This window comes from Aspergillus neoniger (assembly GCF_003184625.1).
Source record: "Aspergillus neoniger CBS 115656 unplaced genomic scaffold BO87scaffold_14, whole genome shotgun sequence".
Taxonomy (NCBI): domain Eukaryota; kingdom Fungi; phylum Ascomycota; class Eurotiomycetes; order Eurotiales; family Aspergillaceae; genus Aspergillus; species Aspergillus neoniger.
The window spans coordinates 186198-204235 of record NW_020291142.1 but is presented as its reverse complement, the minus strand read 5'-3'; the positions used below and the strand labels follow the sequence as shown (position 1 = coordinate 204235).

The following is an 18038-nucleotide window of genomic DNA, read 5'->3' as shown; positions in this document are numbered from 1 at the left end:
TACAGATCTGGCAACGGTCGTACTATGGGGTTGCACACTCTCATTACTCGAACCGTCCTGAGAATAACATGTCATTTCCATCAATCAAGCTAAACTCATATTACATGCAATGTCGCCGTTAATTAGGTATATAGCAACTACCACTCCAACGCAATCGTCTTCGCCTTAGGTCCACCACACTCATACAGCGCCAACAACCGTCTGTCATCGAGAGTGAAGATACCCGGCCAGTGACTCGAATCCCGACACACTGTCGTGGGCCTCGTCCACATAATCCTCCCTTCATGGGGCATGGACCCAAAGACGACCTTGACACAAGCATTCTTGGTCCAGTTTACCTCGTCAAAATCCTCATCGCACATGAAGATAACGGCCAACGACCCATCACCCAAACTAGCAATCTGCGGGGCCCCAGCATTATGTCCCTGCGCGGGCACATACACTTGCTGCCTGCCACCCCACGTCTCGCCATCATCATAACTAACCAGCGCCTCAACATCGAACGTGCCATACGTGGTCGTCTCAAAGACCATAACCAACGCTTCGCAATTCCTCGCCTGATCCCACGTCCTCGCAATACCATTCATACCATCTCTGCGCTGATCCTCCGCCCCGTGCAGACACTGCGGTGCCGACCACGAGGAACCCCCATCATACGACCTCACCAGCATGGTGCACTGGTTGTTATGCGCAAACTCCTGCGAATACGTAAGCTGGATCTCTCCCGGCCGACGACCCAGTCTCATAAACGGTTCCCAGATACCCAAGGGGGCGGGCTTCTCTGCGGCCTGGGAGGCGAAGGACCAGCTGCGCCCGGCGTCCGTGGAACGGCAAACAGTGATGCGGAAGTGTGTAGGGCCACCAGGACCAATATCGTGATTACGGAAGGCAGCAAGGACAGTTCCAGGTCCGATCTCGAGAAGGTACACGTTGTCAACGTCGCCCTTGCCGCGGGTGATTTCACCGTGGTCGGTGAAAGTTTGGCCGTTATCCTCGCTGATTGAGACCATTAGGACGCGTTCACCGCCGCCGACGAATCGCGTGAATGAGGCAAGGATGCGACCGTCGTGAAGGCGTGCGAGGCGTGGGTAGGTGCCTGCGGGGTGGGGCGAGAGGAGGCGCTCGTCATTGTGGATGACGCGGTTGCCGGCGAGACGGTTGTCGCCTGGTGGGGGCGGTTGTTGGTAGGGTTGGCCTTGGCCATGGCCGTGGTGACCATGATGGTCGATTCCGAGGGTGTTGAGGATTTTCTGGCCGAAGTGTCCAGGCATGATGAGAGTATTAGAGAGAATGAAAGACGGATAAAGTTGGAGTGGGAGGTGTTTGGACCCTGGGACCCTGAGAAGCTGACAGGCGGGGTATTTATTTGGAAATGGAGACAAAGTGGGGAGTGGCTGAGGCCCAGGATGACGTCATCAGGGGGATTGGCGGTGAAACATGGTTGCCTGACCTGATGCTATAATTATGATGATGTTCACTCAGCTGGTTAGCCATGTTGGTGAATGTTGGAGTCATGGGCGGGTGAATGGTGGTTGGTGATGTGATGCGGTGGGGTGAATTGCGTACAGGGCATACCGAGGCGGCATGTAGGGCTGATCCGCACCTGTCATAGCCCCGTTTCGCGGGGAAGGATTAAGTGTCGGTAGCTTGATTGGGTGAGAAAGCTTTGTTTTGATAGTTCCTGGCTTTGAGGTACGTAATTCCCGTTTCATTAGTGTAACTACTACCCTTGATTATGGGCTGTGAAAGCCAATAATGCTTCTTGATCCCTCTGTATCTAGCCAGAACGAATAACACCCCCTGTTAAGGCAATGTTTATCAAACAGCCTCAGCGCTAACACGTCTTGGCTAACCATCAGTATCTTGGTACCAGCATCTCCACACTACCCCTACTGAAATGTTCAATGCCCAGAGCGTATGCATTTCCAGACGGCGAGCACTTTCATCCACTATATTTACACCATGGTGCACAAGGGAACTTGTCATATCGTTGCCGTCACGCCTTCATCTGTCTAGCAGATCATCTACGTACGATAACTGCTTCAGAAACACGTCTCGAAGATGGATGTAAGCCTAACCTACCTCTATTGCCCATAAGCTACTAAAATATATAAGAATGAACGAGGACGAGCGGCTGAAAGAGAGATATGTGAACTTCGACCCGATCGAGCTTCAGCGCGTTGCTGGGAAAGCAATGGGAGAAGACCATTGTTCCCATATTTTCAAACTCGCAGAAGGTGGCTTCAACAAAGTCTTCCTATTTAGAACAAATTCTGGTAAAGAAGTCATAGCACGCATTCCCACTCCCATTGCCGGCCCACCCCACTACACCACCGCCAGCGAGGTTGCTACGATGGCCTTCTTGCGAGATATTCTAGGAGTTCCGGTCCCAAGAGTACTGGCATATTCGGCAGATTCGACCAATCCAGTTGGATCAGTATATATAATAATGAAGCGGGTAAAAGGCGTGAGCGTTGCATCAAGATGGTTATCTCTCACTACAGCGGATGTGGCTAGTTTGATGAAACAAATAGCGGAAATTGAAGCGAGGATTTTTGCGTATCCATTCACAGGGTACGGAAGCTTATATCGCAAGAGAGAGCTGGAAGAGGAACTAATCATACCACTTTCGGTAGAAGACTTCTGCATTGGTCCTATTGCTGCGCGGTAGTTCTGGCATGGTGATCGAAGTAATACCAAGATTGATCGCGGTCCTTGTTAGTGTTTCCCTGAAGTTATTGTTATGAAGCTAACCCTTGCAAAGGGCTCTCACCTGAAGGCTGCTTTACATCTGCTGCTCGGCGAGAGACCACTTGCACACTGCAGTATGCGAAGCCTCAACCTCGAAGAACCTTTCTCCTTCCTACCAGTTTCGATATCGACCCTTCGGAGCATACCTCGCTTCTTTCAAAATTCCTGCAACTTGCCACTTTTTTGATACCAAAAGACACAGTTCATAATGCTCTCATTCTACGACATCCTCACTTGACTCTGAATAATATATTACTGGAGCCTGGCTCCGCAAAGATTGCGAGCATTATAGACTGGCAAGATAGCATCATCTTCCCACTGTTCTTGCAAGCAGGCTACCCAGCCTTTTGCGAGCATGATTCGTCGAAGGCTCAAACCTTACAGGCTCCATTTCTCCCACATAAATTTTACGATATGAGCAGCGAGGAACAGATGGAAGCAAAAGCTAAATTTCGCTCCGAGGAAGCAAACCTCTACTACACGGCAGCTACTGGGTTGTATAATGGTAACCACTGGAGCGCCTTGAAGATCCCGCACCTTAGCATGCGACAATATATACATCAACAAACAGGATACCTTTGGGATGGAGATGTCATCAATCTTCGTGCTACTCTTGTTGGTATCACAACTCCGCAAGTTTGGGACGCGATTACGTCAGAACGGTGTCCGGTGGTCTTTTCTGATCAGGAACGGCACACAGCAATGGAGGAAGCAAATGAGTGAATGAGTGCGAAGAACTCCTGGATATTATCAGGAACGATTTAGGTATTGACCCCGAAGGTGGTACAGAACCCGCAAACTTTGAGGAGGATGAGCGTGATATTTGCTGGCGGAACTGGCCTTTCAAAATGATACAGATTTCCCCTCTTCGTCTTTAGTGTGAACTATATTTCAGTACGAAGGTAAAGTCGCCTCTTGGCTACCATCTGTGTTTCATTACGCATTGCTTCATTACGAATGCTCCTGTCTAGTAAGGCAACGAGAGTGCACCCATCGGGGTTGGTCAGATTGGTCGTCGTGTCTGTGAATCTATGAACACATGTCACAATCATGGGCCTGAATTCTCTCGGCAGACTGCTGGAATCCTCGTTATTTGGTTCTGATCCTTGTCACAATTGACAAAGCAGACTCTATATTCAACGCCCCAGAATTAACTAATCTATAGGCTCCGAGGCTCAAAGCCACCAACTAGTTCATATAAATACTGCCATTGTGAGTTCTCCGTGGATTCATATACATGCCTACTGGGTTCTTTCTACACAGAATTTCCCATCAGAACCTCCACGTATGTATTTTTTTCCTGGCAGGAAAGGTCCATTTGGTATAGTTACTGACACCACAACACAGACTACGCATTATATCTCAGACAACAATGTGCCAAAAAGAGCTTCCCAACGTGTATACTTGGAGCTGTTGGCACAGGATGCCCGAAGGCGAGGAAAAGATCCACTGGTGCAAGCCCGCGATTGAAAGAGGCTCGTCCTGCAAGCACCCAATTACAACCTCCAAGGGTGCCACTCGTGGTCATGGCAAAAGATATCTCTGTCTGTCCCAGATGCCGTCAGTAAAGGGATCCCAAGAGACGCAAGGATGATGATGCCACTGGGGCTGGGGGTTCGAGCTCCACACTTGCTTCTCAGCCCCATAGTATCAAGGTCAGTGCATAGTTCACGAGGATATTACGAGATGGTTAGCTTGAGCTATAATCTGAAGGCCTAATGTGCGCAAAATTTAGTAATTATTTCATTTAACTCTCTTGGTCAATCCATTTCAGACTCTTCTAGACGAGGTTTATTCCTTTTTTCCGAGAAGCAACAGCAGTATATGGTTCAAATTTCAAAGATCATTTGACTTCTATGGCCGCGCCTGACGCGTTCTGGATTTGCCTAGCTTAGTAAGTCGGCGTGAAACTGTGAATTTCTCCATGTCGGCCTTAGCTACGTTGTGTTCACTACATTGACATACTAGATGGCTAATTGTGCTAGTTCTCACCACCTCACTGGAGCTATAACAGTGAGCGTTTACTTCATGACATCCGTAGCATGGACCTGTTTCCAACTGTTGGTCGCAGAATTCCGCAGTGTGATTCCATCATGCTTCATTTCACAAATCCGTTTCGCTGGCGTGTATGGACGTCACTTTGGGTCTTACTCTCCCATTTTTCCATTGGAATCAATCTCTTCCAATCCCAGCCCAAAGAGACTGCCAGACCAGATTTTGGCGATGATGATGGGTCTGACAATGTAAAGACACATTTCCCGCGTTTCCGTATCCCAACAAATGGGCAGTAATCACAATTTACTAATCCGACAAGCTAGATTGCTGAATCCTCCAAAGAAACACCCAACGTTATCTTCGACCACTTGCATACCGATCAACAAGCTAAATGCAACAAGAAAATTGTGCACCTGAAGCAGCCGCCAAACTTTATCGCCATGGGCTACTCCGGATATATCTGCAAAGCCGATCAAGATACCATCATCAAGCATCCGAGGTACCTTCTCGATAATGAGCTTTATAATGAGATGTACCGCGACATGATCAGTACCGAGAAAGAAATCTACGAGCGCCTGGGAAATCATAAAGGGATTATACCATACCTGGGCGTGCATGATCAGTCAACAGGCGCAATCAAGCTGGCTTATGCACAGCAAGGAGATCTTGAAACATATATTGGAAACCACGATAAGCCATCCGAAGCAATTCGCGCCTCATGGATCCAATCAATAGTCGAGACATTCTGGCATATCTATTCTTGCAAGTTTCTCCATCAGGATGTCAAACCCAATAATATACTTGTTCATAATGATAGCCCGAAGGTGGCTGACTTTGGCAATGCCGAGATATACGCGTTGGATGCTGATATGGAAGCTATCTACATGGAAGAACTTTTTCCACGAGTCGACATACTCGGCATCGGATGCATCATTTATTCTATCGCAGCATGGCGTGCCTTCTGGTATGACTTTTTGAACAAGATCGCTGGCCAGAACCAGAGGATATCCCTGTGACAACTGGATTGCTTTGTGAAAATATCATCAGGAAATGCTGGAGTAATAGCTATGAGAACATGCAGTCGCTGTATGAGGACTTCAATGCTTCCACTGGCACAGATCTGCCATTTTCGAAGGAAGAGTAAACGGTGTTTATTTACATCCTGAGTATGTGGGCATGTGGTCCGCTTTCCTCACCGGTCTAAAAGATCTGTCAAGGTCCATCAAGTCATATGGGAAAGACTGATTTTACTACTATTTTCTACCCAAGCATGCCACAACATGTGGCTGGATATAGTAAAGTAGGCACATTTTGTATCTAGTAAGAAGTTTTATTCTCGCCAGCATTGACAGCGCAGCTTATGAATTGCCCTATAAGCCAAGACTGGATCAATTCAAAGCCCCGCTGTATCACATCATCCCGTGCTATAGTACTATTCAATCAAGATCCATCATGTCACTATCCTCCGGCTCAGGCAATGGTGCGAACGATATAACCCGTGCTTTCGGTCTCCAAAACCGTCTCTCCTTAGCCCTCAACGGCCGAGGTCTGTCGGGTCGTCGGTCACGATCATAATTCCAGGTGCGAAGCACCCAGCGCAAAAGCATTATTCCATGAAGAAGATCATAGGCATCCAATTTGAACGGATTCCTCTCTCCAGGGACGTATTGATATGTGTGGCGGAACATACCCGGCTTGATCCTAGCCATTTCATGTAAAGTCCAGATCGCAGTGATTCCTACAATATTGTTCATCGTGACCTTGTCCCAGTCCAATCGGGGAGGTTCTGTATCATCGAAGATGGATATAAAAGCCATGTCTTGGGACCAATAGAATAGCTGCATGTCAATAGTCAGGACGTCCCTTGCGTCGTCGTAGGCCCTCTTTGAAGGCTTCATGCTACTGACAAAATCCTCGAGAATTTTCGCCATCCGTGGCCCGCTCCGGTAGCATAGGTCCCATATCTCTGTAGTGGCGTTCATGCCCCAGGCTCCGGCAAGGAGTTCATCGTCTGAGCTGAGCTGCTTTACATACCCGGCGGTGTAGTCGATTCCTTCGATCTCGTTGTATTTTTCATCTTCCGGAGGGCGGGTTTTGGGGTTATGAATGCTGCTCTCTAGGTCTGTGATAGACAATATTAGTACATTATAATTGGGGCTAGAAATGAAATGCCCCAAATGGCTATGAAGGAATGATCGAAACAATCAGGTACTTACTAGCCATAGTTCTGACCCTTGGTATGAACGTGCCCACAGTTAAAGTGACTTGCTATTTCTAGTTGATGGGTTTTATGCTGAATCTGCATTCGACAACTGACGCTCTTTCTTATATGACTCTCGGGCTATAATGAAACTTAAATACTATTAGACTACATCGGGTACTTCCTTCACTTCGATGTAGCAGGGGTGCATGAGTCAATATGCCTAGACAGCCTGACAACCCGTCATTCATTGTGTAACCCAGCCCTATTCCCTAGGTGGGGCAAGTTAATTTGCAATGCTGGAGTTTGCAGCTGTCTAATAAGACCTTACCTATCTTATGTGCAGAACAGCAGGGTAGTTTATTTCTTCGTCTTCTTATTTTCCAGGATGATTCCGAAAGTTGATACAGGCTTTGGTTTACCTTGGAGACGCAACCATCTTTTTCAGCATCAGGAAGTACCAGTGGCTCTAAATTCTCCCACTTTTGATAATTTTGGAGACTAAGATTGGACAAGTAGCATAGTACTTAGTCCGTAACGAAGTATTACTTCTAGCGAGTGCATTCATGTACTAGTACCCAAGTCTGTCACTTAAGGTTCTTTGTTACTTCGTGATTTTCTCGATTCTACAATATGCGACATTTCATCATTCTGTAACATAATATAGATTTGTAGAGTAGATATCAAAAGATACCGGCAAGCCTGTCTACTTTTAGTCTGGATTTCTAATTTCAAGGATGTATAGTCCTATCTGCTCGTCTTCATTGTCGTAAGGCAACAAATACATCTGAAATGTTGATTGTAATGTGTTAGACAAGATTACTATCGCACAAAGCACATGTCACAGATAACTCAGCTCCTACGGAGATTAGTTCTGGCAGTATATAGAGCGCCTTCATGTGAAGGTAGCCTTACTTTACTGCTCTAGTGCTTTTATCAATTGTGAAAAGGAAAAGTTCGATTTTGGACTTGAAATCCATATATTAGACCCTTCACAGATAATCCTTTTCCGATCCATCACCTCATTGCACTCAAAGAAAAGCATGACAATAATAATCCATTTATAACAAAGACACGTATCACCTCATGTTTCGCCGATTGGAACTCATAAATATCCGCGTAATATTGGAGAGAAAATTGTCCAGATGCTCCTCGACCCAGCTGCCAGCCTCAGATAAAATAATATCCCATAACCAAGCACACGCGGATTTGATTGCATCAAAGACCTTTTGAAATCCGGTCTTGATACCATCCCAGACCTTAGAACAGATATCCCAGATATATTGCCAGAACCCATGACTTTGGGACGAACTATTATTGGACGGCTCATCGTTAAAGGGTGGATCATCGAGCAATCCATCATCAGACCGTTCATCATCAGAGCATTCTCTCTCGTATGGGCTATCCTCGGACAATCCAGGATCGCACGACGACTCAGCTGAAGGCATATTGTTAGATGGATGATCAGGAGATGCCTCATCGTCAGATTTATGTTTCTATTTTGGGTCATCGGAGAGCTCTGCCGTGCCTTCAGAGGAACCAAACAACTTCTCTTTCAATAAGATCCATTCGTCATCCAGTCGCCTTCTCACATCAGGGATGATGCGCGAGCGCATATAGGGGGGAACATATCCACTGCGCCTTTTTGCCTCAGATCCTCCATGTTGTGAGGATCCGGATGCCCACCCGGAATTGAAAGGTTCTCTAGTGTAGCATGTGAGTATAGGATTATTTGACAGTATTGATCAGTTAGTGAAATTCGATGGGGACTAACTCATTCGCATGCATTGTTCGTGGTGTAGCCTTGGCCCGGTGTTCTACTGATGTTCGTTCTGGCTTGCAGGATGGCGATGGGAATAGAAATACCCCATAGATATATTACAACATTCTCGAACGGAAGAATAGTACTCCGGAGACCGATTAATTGTTTCGCAACTATGACAGTCTTTGCCTGACATGACTAATCTTATGTTGATTGAGGTAGTCAACTCATCGTTGTTTTCTTCATACAACAAAACAAAAAAAAAGCTGAGAAGAGAGAATATTTTTATGTTCCGAAAAGTGGCTCGCTGCTGAGTGACTTTATGGGTGTCTACAACTTCGACGCTCACTAAGAGGTAAGGCAGTACATCATGCATGCAAGCCGAGAGCTATTTACATTGTTCCTTTGTGCTTGATCGATTGTTAAGGACCACAAAATCGCTGTCCAATTGGTTGTTGCGTCCGATGCAATGTCGTACTTATGATTAGGACTTGCCAAGTGCCCCATCCAAACCCAAAATTGGATCTGACCCGCATTCAGGGTGTAAGCTGCCCGCATCTTCCGGGGTTTGAGCTTATCTCCGTCATGTCCCATCAGGTAGCATTATAAACAACCCGTATAAAAGAACCACATGGAATGCAGTTTCTAACACCTCAGGATAACCACTCCCTTCCCAAGCGGTGATTTATTTCGCCTTCATAAATAGAATCACGCGCCTCCCGACTCCTGCTGGCATGCTCCCCTCGCCGCAACCGGGTCTCCCCTCGTCTGAACGCCATGACCTTGTACACCACACAGCGAGCACGACGTAAACTGCACGATGAACAATGCACTTGACGTTCTGGGTACCATCCACAGCACGACTTCGACTGGGTTGAGAAGCCACGCAATATTCGGCCGATCTAGAATCCTACGGAGTGGGTGAATTAAACCCAAGAAATTTGTCTGATTCTTCGACATCGCCGAGTAGTATGCAGGTACCAGACTGTGATGGATAAAACTGTGTCTCGGTCAGGAAACGTGTAGGTCTATTTAGGCGACATGGTATTGAGTTGGTCGTGTTGTTATGACCCTACCGTTAGATGTCCTCAGATAGAATGTCCGGATATCCTAGTGTTTGGAAAGAGGGTTGGCATAGAACTCCATATAGCTCGCGATGATATATACTTGGAAGTGATGCCGCCAGAGGGGAGTAAAATTAAGATGATGACTCAATTTCTATATGATGTCGAGAAGTGTCAACCGATTCCAGATTCAATTACAATCCATATGCCTACAACAACCCATGCAGTGGATACCGGAGTTAAGAGACCCTCGACCCACTCCTCCATCAGCCCCACCAGCGGATTGACTGATAACGGGCCAATGATAACTGAAGTGTAAGCATCTTGCACATCTATTTAAGAGCCACTTGTTAGCCTCGCCCCGTGTAGGTAGTGGTGAAAAACAGACCAAACCTCATTTGTGTCATAGAACCTTCCAAATGCAGCTGCAACGGTTATCACATCCCGCACTGGCCGCAGCCCCCGAGGATGACTGGAGCGGAGTGAGCAGTCGAGTTATACGGCGCCGAGTGCAGAATCGCCTCAATCAGAGGGCCTATCGTGAGGATTAGAACTCCTCTTTCCTTATTATTGATAGAGATGACATATTTCTCTGACAAATTCATCTTTTCTCGTCACAGGAGCACGTCAACGGAAAGCTGGCGTTCTATCGGGTGCCGCGAACAGTATCCACAACCCATCATCACCGAGCTCTCCACATCCTCAAAGCCCACTTACCCCTTCGGGTACAATTACATGTAGACTATCCAAGGCCGAGCATGTCCGATGCACATTTGCCCCTCCAGATGTTCACGAGCTGATGGCCGACTTTGAAACCGGGGCTTTGCATCGCTACCTGGGCGGATCCCCACAGACCGACATGCTTCTGAATCTAAGCAGAATGAACGTGCTCCGGGCAGCCTACCAGAATGCCCTTGCTTTAGGCATGACTGCCGAGTGGCTGTGTCTCGATGATACTATTTCCATTTTCTCGCTCGATGGCCCCCATGTCGTCCCGAAGGATCATGTCGGCATTCCCCACAGCCTGCGCCCAACAGCCCTACAGCGTGCGACTCCACATCATCCATGGCTTGATGTCTTCCCGTTCCCGAGCATGAGAGATAATCTCATCCGAGCAGGCGATGATCTTGATGACGATGAGCTCTGCCACGATTTAACGGCTTCCTGGGATACGCGCAGCAGTAATGCCACGCTCCTCGTGTGGGGAACACCCTGGGATCCGGGGAACTGGGAGGTTACAGAAGATTTTGCTAAGAAGTGGGAGGTATTTCTTCGAGGGTGTCCGGAAATTCTGCGTTCAACGAACAGTTGGAGGGCTAGGAGAGGAGAGAAGCCTTTGATATGGGAGCGCATCTTTACTTTCGTCGATACATGAGACTTGTACCTATGTTGATGAATCATTCATGAACTCCAGACAATGTGTTATGAGCCACAGAACGTAGTTTGTACCCTTTTGAAGCATTTATAGGCCAATAATATTCCGTATTCCTAGTCCTTGAATCCAGCCTTTTTCTCACAGTATCTGGTATCTAGGATCTAATAGTTCTTGGAATCCGACTATGTGCAGAAAAACCTCAGCCCTGGAGTTGCAGTAACGGCTTAGTATCTGAAGAGGCGTTGAAGGCAACTTGGTCAGGGACCAAGTTTGTACCTCAAAGTGGAGAACGCTATCTGCTTACAATTTCAGTGCAATTGGTCGGTGCTTGCTGTGAAGACTACTACTCTGCAGCGGCTGCACTTTGCTTACAATTCTGCTCTGATTGGCTGGCTAGCAGCAGTGGATCTTAGAATCGAAATATCAAGTGCAACATCCATCATGTATGTAGCCATCATGGTGCATTGAGGGTTTATCGGACGTTTCCCTACGGAGTGTTCAGCTCTGGTCATAAGGAGATACTATACTTGCGCTCTATTTTGGATGGTCGACAGTCTTGCGTAGAACGTGAAATGAAATACTCAGGAAGTGATTTTTCCTACAGAGACTGAGGCTGCACTAAGACATCGATACTGAATTACATCCCAGCAGCTTTGATAATACTGTCGCCAAAAACTGCAGCGCTTGGCGGGTTGTGGCCCGTAAGCAATTCACCGTTCTCCCCACTGATGAGAGCCTTGACGGCAAAAGGGCCAGCCGCCTTCTCATAGATTCCTCCATGCTTGTGTAGTTTCGTCTCCGGCAAGAAGAACATATCTTGGCTAGGTCCTAAAATTCATTCTCCACGTCAAAGATACCAGTAATCTTATGTGCTGAAACCAATCATGTTACATTCGATAACTTCACATTGACCAGAGCATCAAGGCCATGACACACAGCAGACACGACTTTGCCTGCCTCTTATATGATGACGCCTCGGTCCTACTTCGGTATGCTTCCGGACAAGGATCCAGGGTAGGCCCGTCTACTCAACTTGTCCTGCATATCTAGTGGAGATGTGAATAATTGACTAGAAATCACCGGAGTTCTGCCGAAATGTTGTAATCTCACGGACTTAGCGGACGTAATTCACATCGATATACAGAATGAATCCTACATAAGGCTGACCCTGCCCCTCAATCAGAAGGATTGAAACACCCAGCCTCCTTGCCAACATTCAATCCTCCTAGACACCATCACTCTCAAGAGAACATCTTAATCAGAGGAACATCGGTCGACATGACTTACACAATCACCGTCGTCTTCCCCAACGAGCCCGATGCCAAATACGACATCGATTACTACACCAAAGTTCACATGAGGCTAATCGAGAAGCATTGGACCAAGTACGGCCTCAAAAGCTGGTCCGTCACCAAGTTTGGTCCCTCCTTGGACGGTACACCCCCTCCGTATGCTGTTGGTAGCCTAGTACACTGGGAAAGTGAGGAGGGGATGAAGAAAGCATTTGAGAGTCCCGAGGTGCCGGAGATTATGGGGGATGTTGTTAATTTTAGCAACAAGCCAGCTATTTTCTTGTTTGGGGAGACTGTGAAGCCTTCTCCTAGGCCTTGAGTGTTGAGGTAGGTATTTATCCGAGAATAGTGTTTAGGGTCTGTCGTGGCTAATTTCATTAGGAAGGGGTTCTCCTTGAACCATACAGCACGTTATCCTTAGTCATATGGCATGTCCAGGTCATTTTCTCGTCGATTTGCATTTTGCTAGCAACTACACTGCGAAGTATGCTGGTCACCCCGTTATCTTGAAATTGCATTGTGTACGATTGAGATCGGGACCTGGACTACTACCACTGATAATGGATGGGTAGATGAATGAGTTGTTTCCTAACTGACATGTACATGAACAAACCTGCCACTAGATTTCAAGAATATATACTTAGAATGCTTGTTCTGTGCTTACCAGGTACATTCTACTTTAGTCTGTCAAACTAAGGTTCTCCATTAGTATTTCACTACGGTGAGAGGATATCATGAAAATGCCGACGTCGATCTACAATTTAAATGTAGGCTGAGGATCGTACTACCAAGTGCCGGGAACATTATCCTGAAATTGCCTGCTTAACTCCTTTTCCATGATCTTCTCGGCTCAATCGGAAGCCACTTGGAGCACCTTACCCGAGAAGGAGATGTTGGGGACTAATGTCACACATACCACTAAGAGCAGAAATAATTGTAACAATGCTTATTGTTATCATTGCCTCGCTTCTTTCGAAACCCGCAGTAAAACCCGTAAACGATGTGAAAATAGCCAAGGAAAACCGAGTGATAGTATGGACGTACCCCTAGTTGTGAACACGGGCTCAATTCGATCTAAAGCCAATTCGAACATTGAAGAACAGGTAAATCATAAGAGTCAAGAGATAAAATTGCGAAAAGATGCGACGCTGCATACGACAGATCCCATTTCGTCCATCATTTCCTCATGTTGTACGGGGAGTGAGGTAAACAGACCCTCGAATATGGTCTGCAAAGAAGGGGGGTTGGTTTTGGCCGTTACACCTGTGCAACTCTGCAATATCCTTGGCGACTCGTCGATCCTCTAGTTCTCGTCTAAAGAAGGACCACTGCTTGCTTTTCCTTGACAAACGAAGAATATGGACTGGGATAGTGAAGGTCTGTAAATGAGCCAGCTTGAAGTCATAAGAGAAATTGTTGATGTCGATCACAATGTATGCATGTCGCGGATACACATCGACGACAATTTTTCGCACCCCGTGGTATTTCTCCCAGCTGTTCGTGAATGGTTTAACGAGTTCGAATGCTGATCCCAAATAATTTTCTGGGTTTATAATTTCGGTAGGAACGTCAATAATAATGCGTATTGTTGTTAAATCTTGCATAGTTTTGAGTACATGTTCATTAACCTCGTTCATGGTGAGTGATATTCTGAGGGGAAACATTGTGAGAAGTGCATTGATAATGACAAAAAGGTTTGACGGCTGGATATCTAGACAGCAAGCCGCACTTTCAGTTCCCCCTTGCATGCGTCACCTGACTGCAAAGCTATTGGCACCACTGTTTTGACTATTTGAAGGCTCGTACAGGTTTCTCATATGCAACGAAGTACAACCATACAGCAACATTGAGATGTCATCACAAATACAATTCCGTGTGCGGAGTAAGTTAATCTGATATGATAACCCGTTGTAGTCTTATCTCTATCCCCAGCTCCCCATCCGGATATCCTCCTTCACCCCCGCATCGGAGACCTCCGCCGCCACCCCTCATCTATAAGACAATACTTCCCATCACACAAATAAACTACCTAGATCTAGCCAGCCGATAGACCCCTAAAGTCTTCGAATCCCTCATCGCCAAACATAGCAATTGGCACCCCAAACCCACCAAAATGCTCCTAACCAACACCACAATCCTAACCCTCTCGCCGACCCGCACAATCCTCACCAACGGCGCCCTCCGCACCTCGTCCAGTTACATAACCGACATCGACAAAACCCCCGTCCTACTAGCCAAATACCCCGATGACGAAGTCATCGATCTAACCGGCCACATCCTCATTCCCGGACTGATCTCCACGCATATGCACACCGCCCAGACGCTCCTCCGCGGCTGCGCAGACGACCTCGAGCTGGTATCCTGGCTGTGCGAGCGCATCTGGGTCCTGCAGGGAAATTTCACTCCCCAGGATGGATATGCGGCGGCCAGGTTGAGTATTACGGAGATGTTGAAGAGTGGGACAACGTGTTTTTTGGAGAGTATGGTATTTCTCTCTCTCCCATTCTTTCCCGGAATCAATTATATGTAGGTGGGCTGTGCTAATATGACACTGTGTATGTGTAGTTCGCAGACCGATATGGCTTCGACGGACTATGTCGCGCCGTCGAGGAGAGCGGGATCCGAGGCTGCTTGGGCAAGATCGTCATGGATACGGGCCGATACGCGAAAGATGATGCGTGGGCGATGCATCCAGGCCTCATTGAGGATCGGGAGACGTCGTTGCTGGGCACGATGAAGATGTGGGAGAAGTGGAATGGAAAGGCGGGGGATCGGATTAGGGTTTGGTTTGGGGCGAGGACGCCGGGGGGGTATACACCCTTTTCTTTTCTCCATCTAAATATTGCCCTCTGGTTATGGTAGTAACTGACAAATCTCTCAGAGTATCTCCCGCCCTCTACAAAGAAATGACCGCCCTCTCAGCGAAACACAACATCCCCATAACCATGCACTGCGCCGAAGTCTCCGCAGACCGGGACTTCTTCGCTTCCGTCGACCATACCCCCATGACGTACTGCGACAGCGTCGGGCTCCTCTCCCCCTCCACTGTCCTAGTACACATGGTGCACCTCGACGACGGGGATATCTCGCTTCTAGCTAAGTCCGGGACACACGTCGCGCACTGCCCCACCTCCAATGCGAAGCTCGCGTCGGGCACATGTCGAGTCCCGGATCTACAGCGTGCGGGGGTTAATATCGGGCTTGGGACGGATGGTGCACCGTGCAATAATACCTGCGATATGTTGCAGGAGATGAAGCTAGCGGGGATTATACATAAGGGGACGAGTGGGGATCCGACGGTTGTGAGCGCGGAGGAAGTGCTGGAGATGGCGACGATTAATGGGGCTAGGGCGTTGGGGTTGCAGGATAGTATTGGGAGTTTGGAGGTGGGGAAGAAGGCGGATATTGTGGCGATTGATGCTAGGGGCGTGGAGATGCAGCCGTGGTTTAATCCGGTTAGTGCGGTGGTGTATACGGCTACGGGGAGGGATGTGCGGTTTGTGATGGTGGATGGCAAGGTGGTTGTTAGGGAGGGCGAGTTGGTGACGATGGATGAGGGGGAGGTGGTGAGGGAGGCAGAGAGGAGGAGTAGGGAGGTTGTGGAGAGGGCTGGGTTGGGGGGGAAGGTGGGTGCTAGGTGGCCGATTTTGTGAATTTTTATTGAATTAAATTGATTTGTGAAGTACGGATATTTGATTAAAGCTTTGGTAACCACAGGGTCTGCGAATTGCACCATCCTGTCAGTCCGTTCAATCCCCACTCGACTCCAAGCCCGCTCTTCTTGTGTCCGCCGAATGGTGCGAATGGCGCACATTCGAAATGTGAGTTCACCCAGACTGAGCCCGCCTCGAGCTGATCTGCCATGCGTCGTGCGCGTTGCAGGTCGCGACTCCAGACGGATGCTCCTAGACCGTAGTCGGTGTTGTTGGCGCGTGCCAGTACGTCTGTCTCGTCGGACCATATTAGGAGAGGCAGGATAGGGGCGAACGGCTCCTCTTGGACCACTCGGGATGCCTCGGGCGGGTTGTTAACGATTGTTGGGGTGATAAAGTAGCCTGTCCGGCCTGGGACAGGATTACTCGAGAAAGTGCTCAGACCGCTGGAATTGATGTTGTTAAGAAGGTCAGTGGCCTTGTCGTACTGCATCTTGTTTTGCAGAGGCCCAATGAATACGTCCGGCTCGGTTCCCTCGCCCATCTTCAAGCTTTGAACATGCTGGACGAGTTTATCGCGGAACTCATCGTAAATCTTTTCGTGCACATAGAGGCGCTTGATCATCATGCAGATCTGACTAGAACACAAAAAGGAGAGGAAAGCAATCTACATTGTTAGCAGAGGTATTAGACTCAGAAGATGCGACACACCTGAGGAATTATAGCATCAATGTCTACATCCTCGCACACAATGCAGGGGTCATTCCCGCCTAGTTCCAATGTCACTTTCTTCAACGTCTTCGCACAACTAGCCATGACACGCTGGCCCGTAGTTATCGAGCCCGTGAAGCTAATCTTCTGAATACCCGGGTGCTCGGTAATCATCGGTCCCAGATCGTCGCCCCCACTGAGAGCCTGCACCACGCCAGGTGGAAAGCATTGCGTTGCCAATTCCGCCAGCTTCAAACCACAGTATGGCGTGTATGGGGAGGGCTTTACGATGATAGTATTACCCGTGTACACAGCCGGGACAATCTTGCCGATAGCCAGCAGCACGGGAAAGTTCCAGGGCACAATAGCAGCGGCTACACCGATGGGAATATAGCGCTGAATTACCTCCCGGTCGTCTGTATCATTGACGACCGTCTTGGGAACAATGATGGAGCTGAGCGAACGAGTCCACTGAATGGCCATGTCCAGCTCGGTCGATGCCTGGCTCAGTGATTTGCCCTGCTCGCAGGACAAAAGTCCCACCAAACCTTCCTTATTTGCCGCGATGCGATCAGCAAAGGAATGGATGGCAGTGCGGCGCTCATCATACGAGGTCCGTGACCATTGACGAAACGCTCGGCTAGCAGCGTCCACTGCGCGATCGAGATCTTCTGCCGTTGAGACGGGCACTTCAGGGTTAGGCTGGCAGTTGGCTGGGTTAATGCCATGACGGGTTTGCGTTGTGGAAGTCAATTCGTTGTCGATGACATTGTAAAAGGTCTGGGCTGTTAGATCGCATGCAGATCGGAGTATTGATGATTGATCACTTACAGTGTAATCCAAAGCCATGATGTCCAAAGTTGTGATTATTTACGATGATGAGGATGAACGAAAGCAAGCAAATGGAGCAGGGCACAGCCGGACTATAAGAGCAGCATCGCAATGGGCCTAGAAGGACCTCAAACACATGAAAGCCGGCCAAATCCGCTAAATCGAACTCTATACCGGCCGCATTGGGCGAGATTGCTGACATTCCCCGCACCTTGAATTTAGTTTAGTCACTACGGTGCGCATGGGGACAGTCTAGCTCCGACAGCGAGTGGATGTCAGATTGATCGTCGGACGCCTGAATTGCCGTCTTTGTCTCACCTTCCAATCACGTTCTCCTGCAGCATGCGGCACTGACAAGCGTCACACAGCTGGAACGTGGAAGAGCAGTGCGATGTGATATTATC

General features: G+C 48.1%; 9 protein-coding genes across 9 annotated transcripts; 5 read left to right on the top strand and 4 right to left on the bottom strand.

Annotated features, from left to right (window-relative positions):
• Window positions 1-47: 47 nt before the first annotated feature.
• On the bottom strand, window positions 48-1397 carry BO87DRAFT_376097 (sialidase family protein). The gene has a single exon (XM_025623207.1). It carries the CDS (start codon window positions 1269-1271, stop codon window positions 138-140), a length of 1134 nt encoding a protein of 377 aa, XP_025480219.1. The 5' UTR covers window positions 1272-1397; the 3' UTR covers window positions 48-137.
• Window positions 1398-2194: 797 nt separating this feature from the next.
• Window positions 2195-3896, top strand: BO87DRAFT_435161 (aminoglycoside phosphotransferase family protein; the record flags this gene model as incomplete). The annotated part of the gene is made up of 4 exons (XM_025627746.1): window positions 2195-2632; window positions 2672-2717; window positions 2765-3470; window positions 3506-3896. 4 exons carry the CDS (start codon window positions 2195-2197, stop codon window positions 3627-3629), a joined length of 1314 nt encoding a protein of 437 aa, XP_025480218.1. The 3' UTR covers window positions 3630-3896.
• Window positions 3897-4836: 940 nt separating this feature from the next.
• BO87DRAFT_415520 (kinase-like protein) lies at window positions 4837-5890 on the top strand (the record flags this gene model as incomplete). Its single annotated transcript, XM_025626693.1, has 3 exons — window positions 4837-4994; window positions 5070-5710; window positions 5794-5890. The coding sequence occupies exons 1-3, from the start codon at window positions 4845-4847 to the stop codon at window positions 5888-5890; spliced, it is 888 nt and encodes a 295-aa protein (XP_025480217.1). The 5' UTR covers window positions 4837-4844.
• A 292-nt stretch (window positions 5891-6182) lies between these two features.
• On the bottom strand, window positions 6183-6969 carry BO87DRAFT_435160 (uncharacterized protein; the record flags this gene model as incomplete). Its single annotated transcript, XM_025627745.1, has 2 exons — window positions 6183-6868; window positions 6963-6969. The coding sequence occupies 2 exons, from the start codon at window positions 6967-6969 to the stop codon at window positions 6183-6185; spliced, it is 693 nt and encodes a 230-aa protein (XP_025480216.1).
• Window positions 6970-10191: 3222 nt separating this feature from the next.
• BO87DRAFT_425421 (bZIP transcription factor) lies at window positions 10192-11147 on the top strand (the record flags this gene model as incomplete). Its single annotated transcript, XM_025627299.1, has 2 exons — window positions 10192-10312; window positions 10393-11147. 2 exons carry the CDS (start codon window positions 10192-10194, stop codon window positions 11145-11147), a joined length of 876 nt encoding a protein of 291 aa, XP_025480215.1.
• Window positions 11148-12425: 1278 nt separating this feature from the next.
• BO87DRAFT_386170 (uncharacterized protein) lies at window positions 12426-12758 on the top strand (the record flags this gene model as incomplete). Its single annotated transcript, XM_025624749.1, has 1 exon — window positions 12426-12758. The coding sequence occupies one exon, from the start codon at window positions 12426-12428 to the stop codon at window positions 12756-12758; it is 333 nt and encodes a 110-aa protein (XP_025480214.1).
• Window positions 12759-13401: 643 nt separating this feature from the next.
• On the bottom strand, window positions 13402-14105 carry BO87DRAFT_376096 (uncharacterized protein). The gene has a single exon (XM_025623206.1). The coding sequence runs from the start codon at window positions 14074-14076 to the stop codon at window positions 13624-13626; it is 453 nt and encodes a 150-aa protein (XP_025480213.1). The 5' UTR covers window positions 14077-14105; the 3' UTR covers window positions 13402-13623.
• A 300-nt stretch (window positions 14106-14405) lies between these two features.
• On the top strand, window positions 14406-16092 carry BO87DRAFT_435152 (amidohydrolase; the record flags this gene model as incomplete). The annotated part of the gene is made up of 3 exons (XM_025627744.1): window positions 14406-14924; window positions 15005-15249; window positions 15321-16092. Exons 1-3 carry the CDS (start codon window positions 14553-14555, stop codon window positions 16090-16092), a joined length of 1389 nt encoding a protein of 462 aa, XP_025480212.1. The 5' UTR covers window positions 14406-14552.
• A 43-nt stretch (window positions 16093-16135) lies between these two features.
• BO87DRAFT_396491 (aldehyde dehydrogenase family protein) lies at window positions 16136-17652 on the bottom strand (the record flags this gene model as incomplete). Its single annotated transcript, XM_025625248.1, has 3 exons — window positions 16136-16759; window positions 16804-17583; window positions 17635-17652. 3 exons carry the CDS (start codon window positions 17650-17652, stop codon window positions 16136-16138), a joined length of 1422 nt encoding a protein of 473 aa, XP_025480211.1.
• Window positions 17653-18038: the final 386 nt, after the last annotated feature.

Coding starts and splice junctions, on each gene's coding strand:
- BO87DRAFT_376097 (XM_025623207.1), bottom strand. CDS start 1,271: ATGCCTGGACACTTCGGCCAGAAAATCCTCAACACCCTCGGAATCGAC.
- BO87DRAFT_376096 (XM_025623206.1), bottom strand. CDS start 14,076: ATGAACGAGGTTAATGAACATGTACTCAAAACTATGCAAGATTTAACA.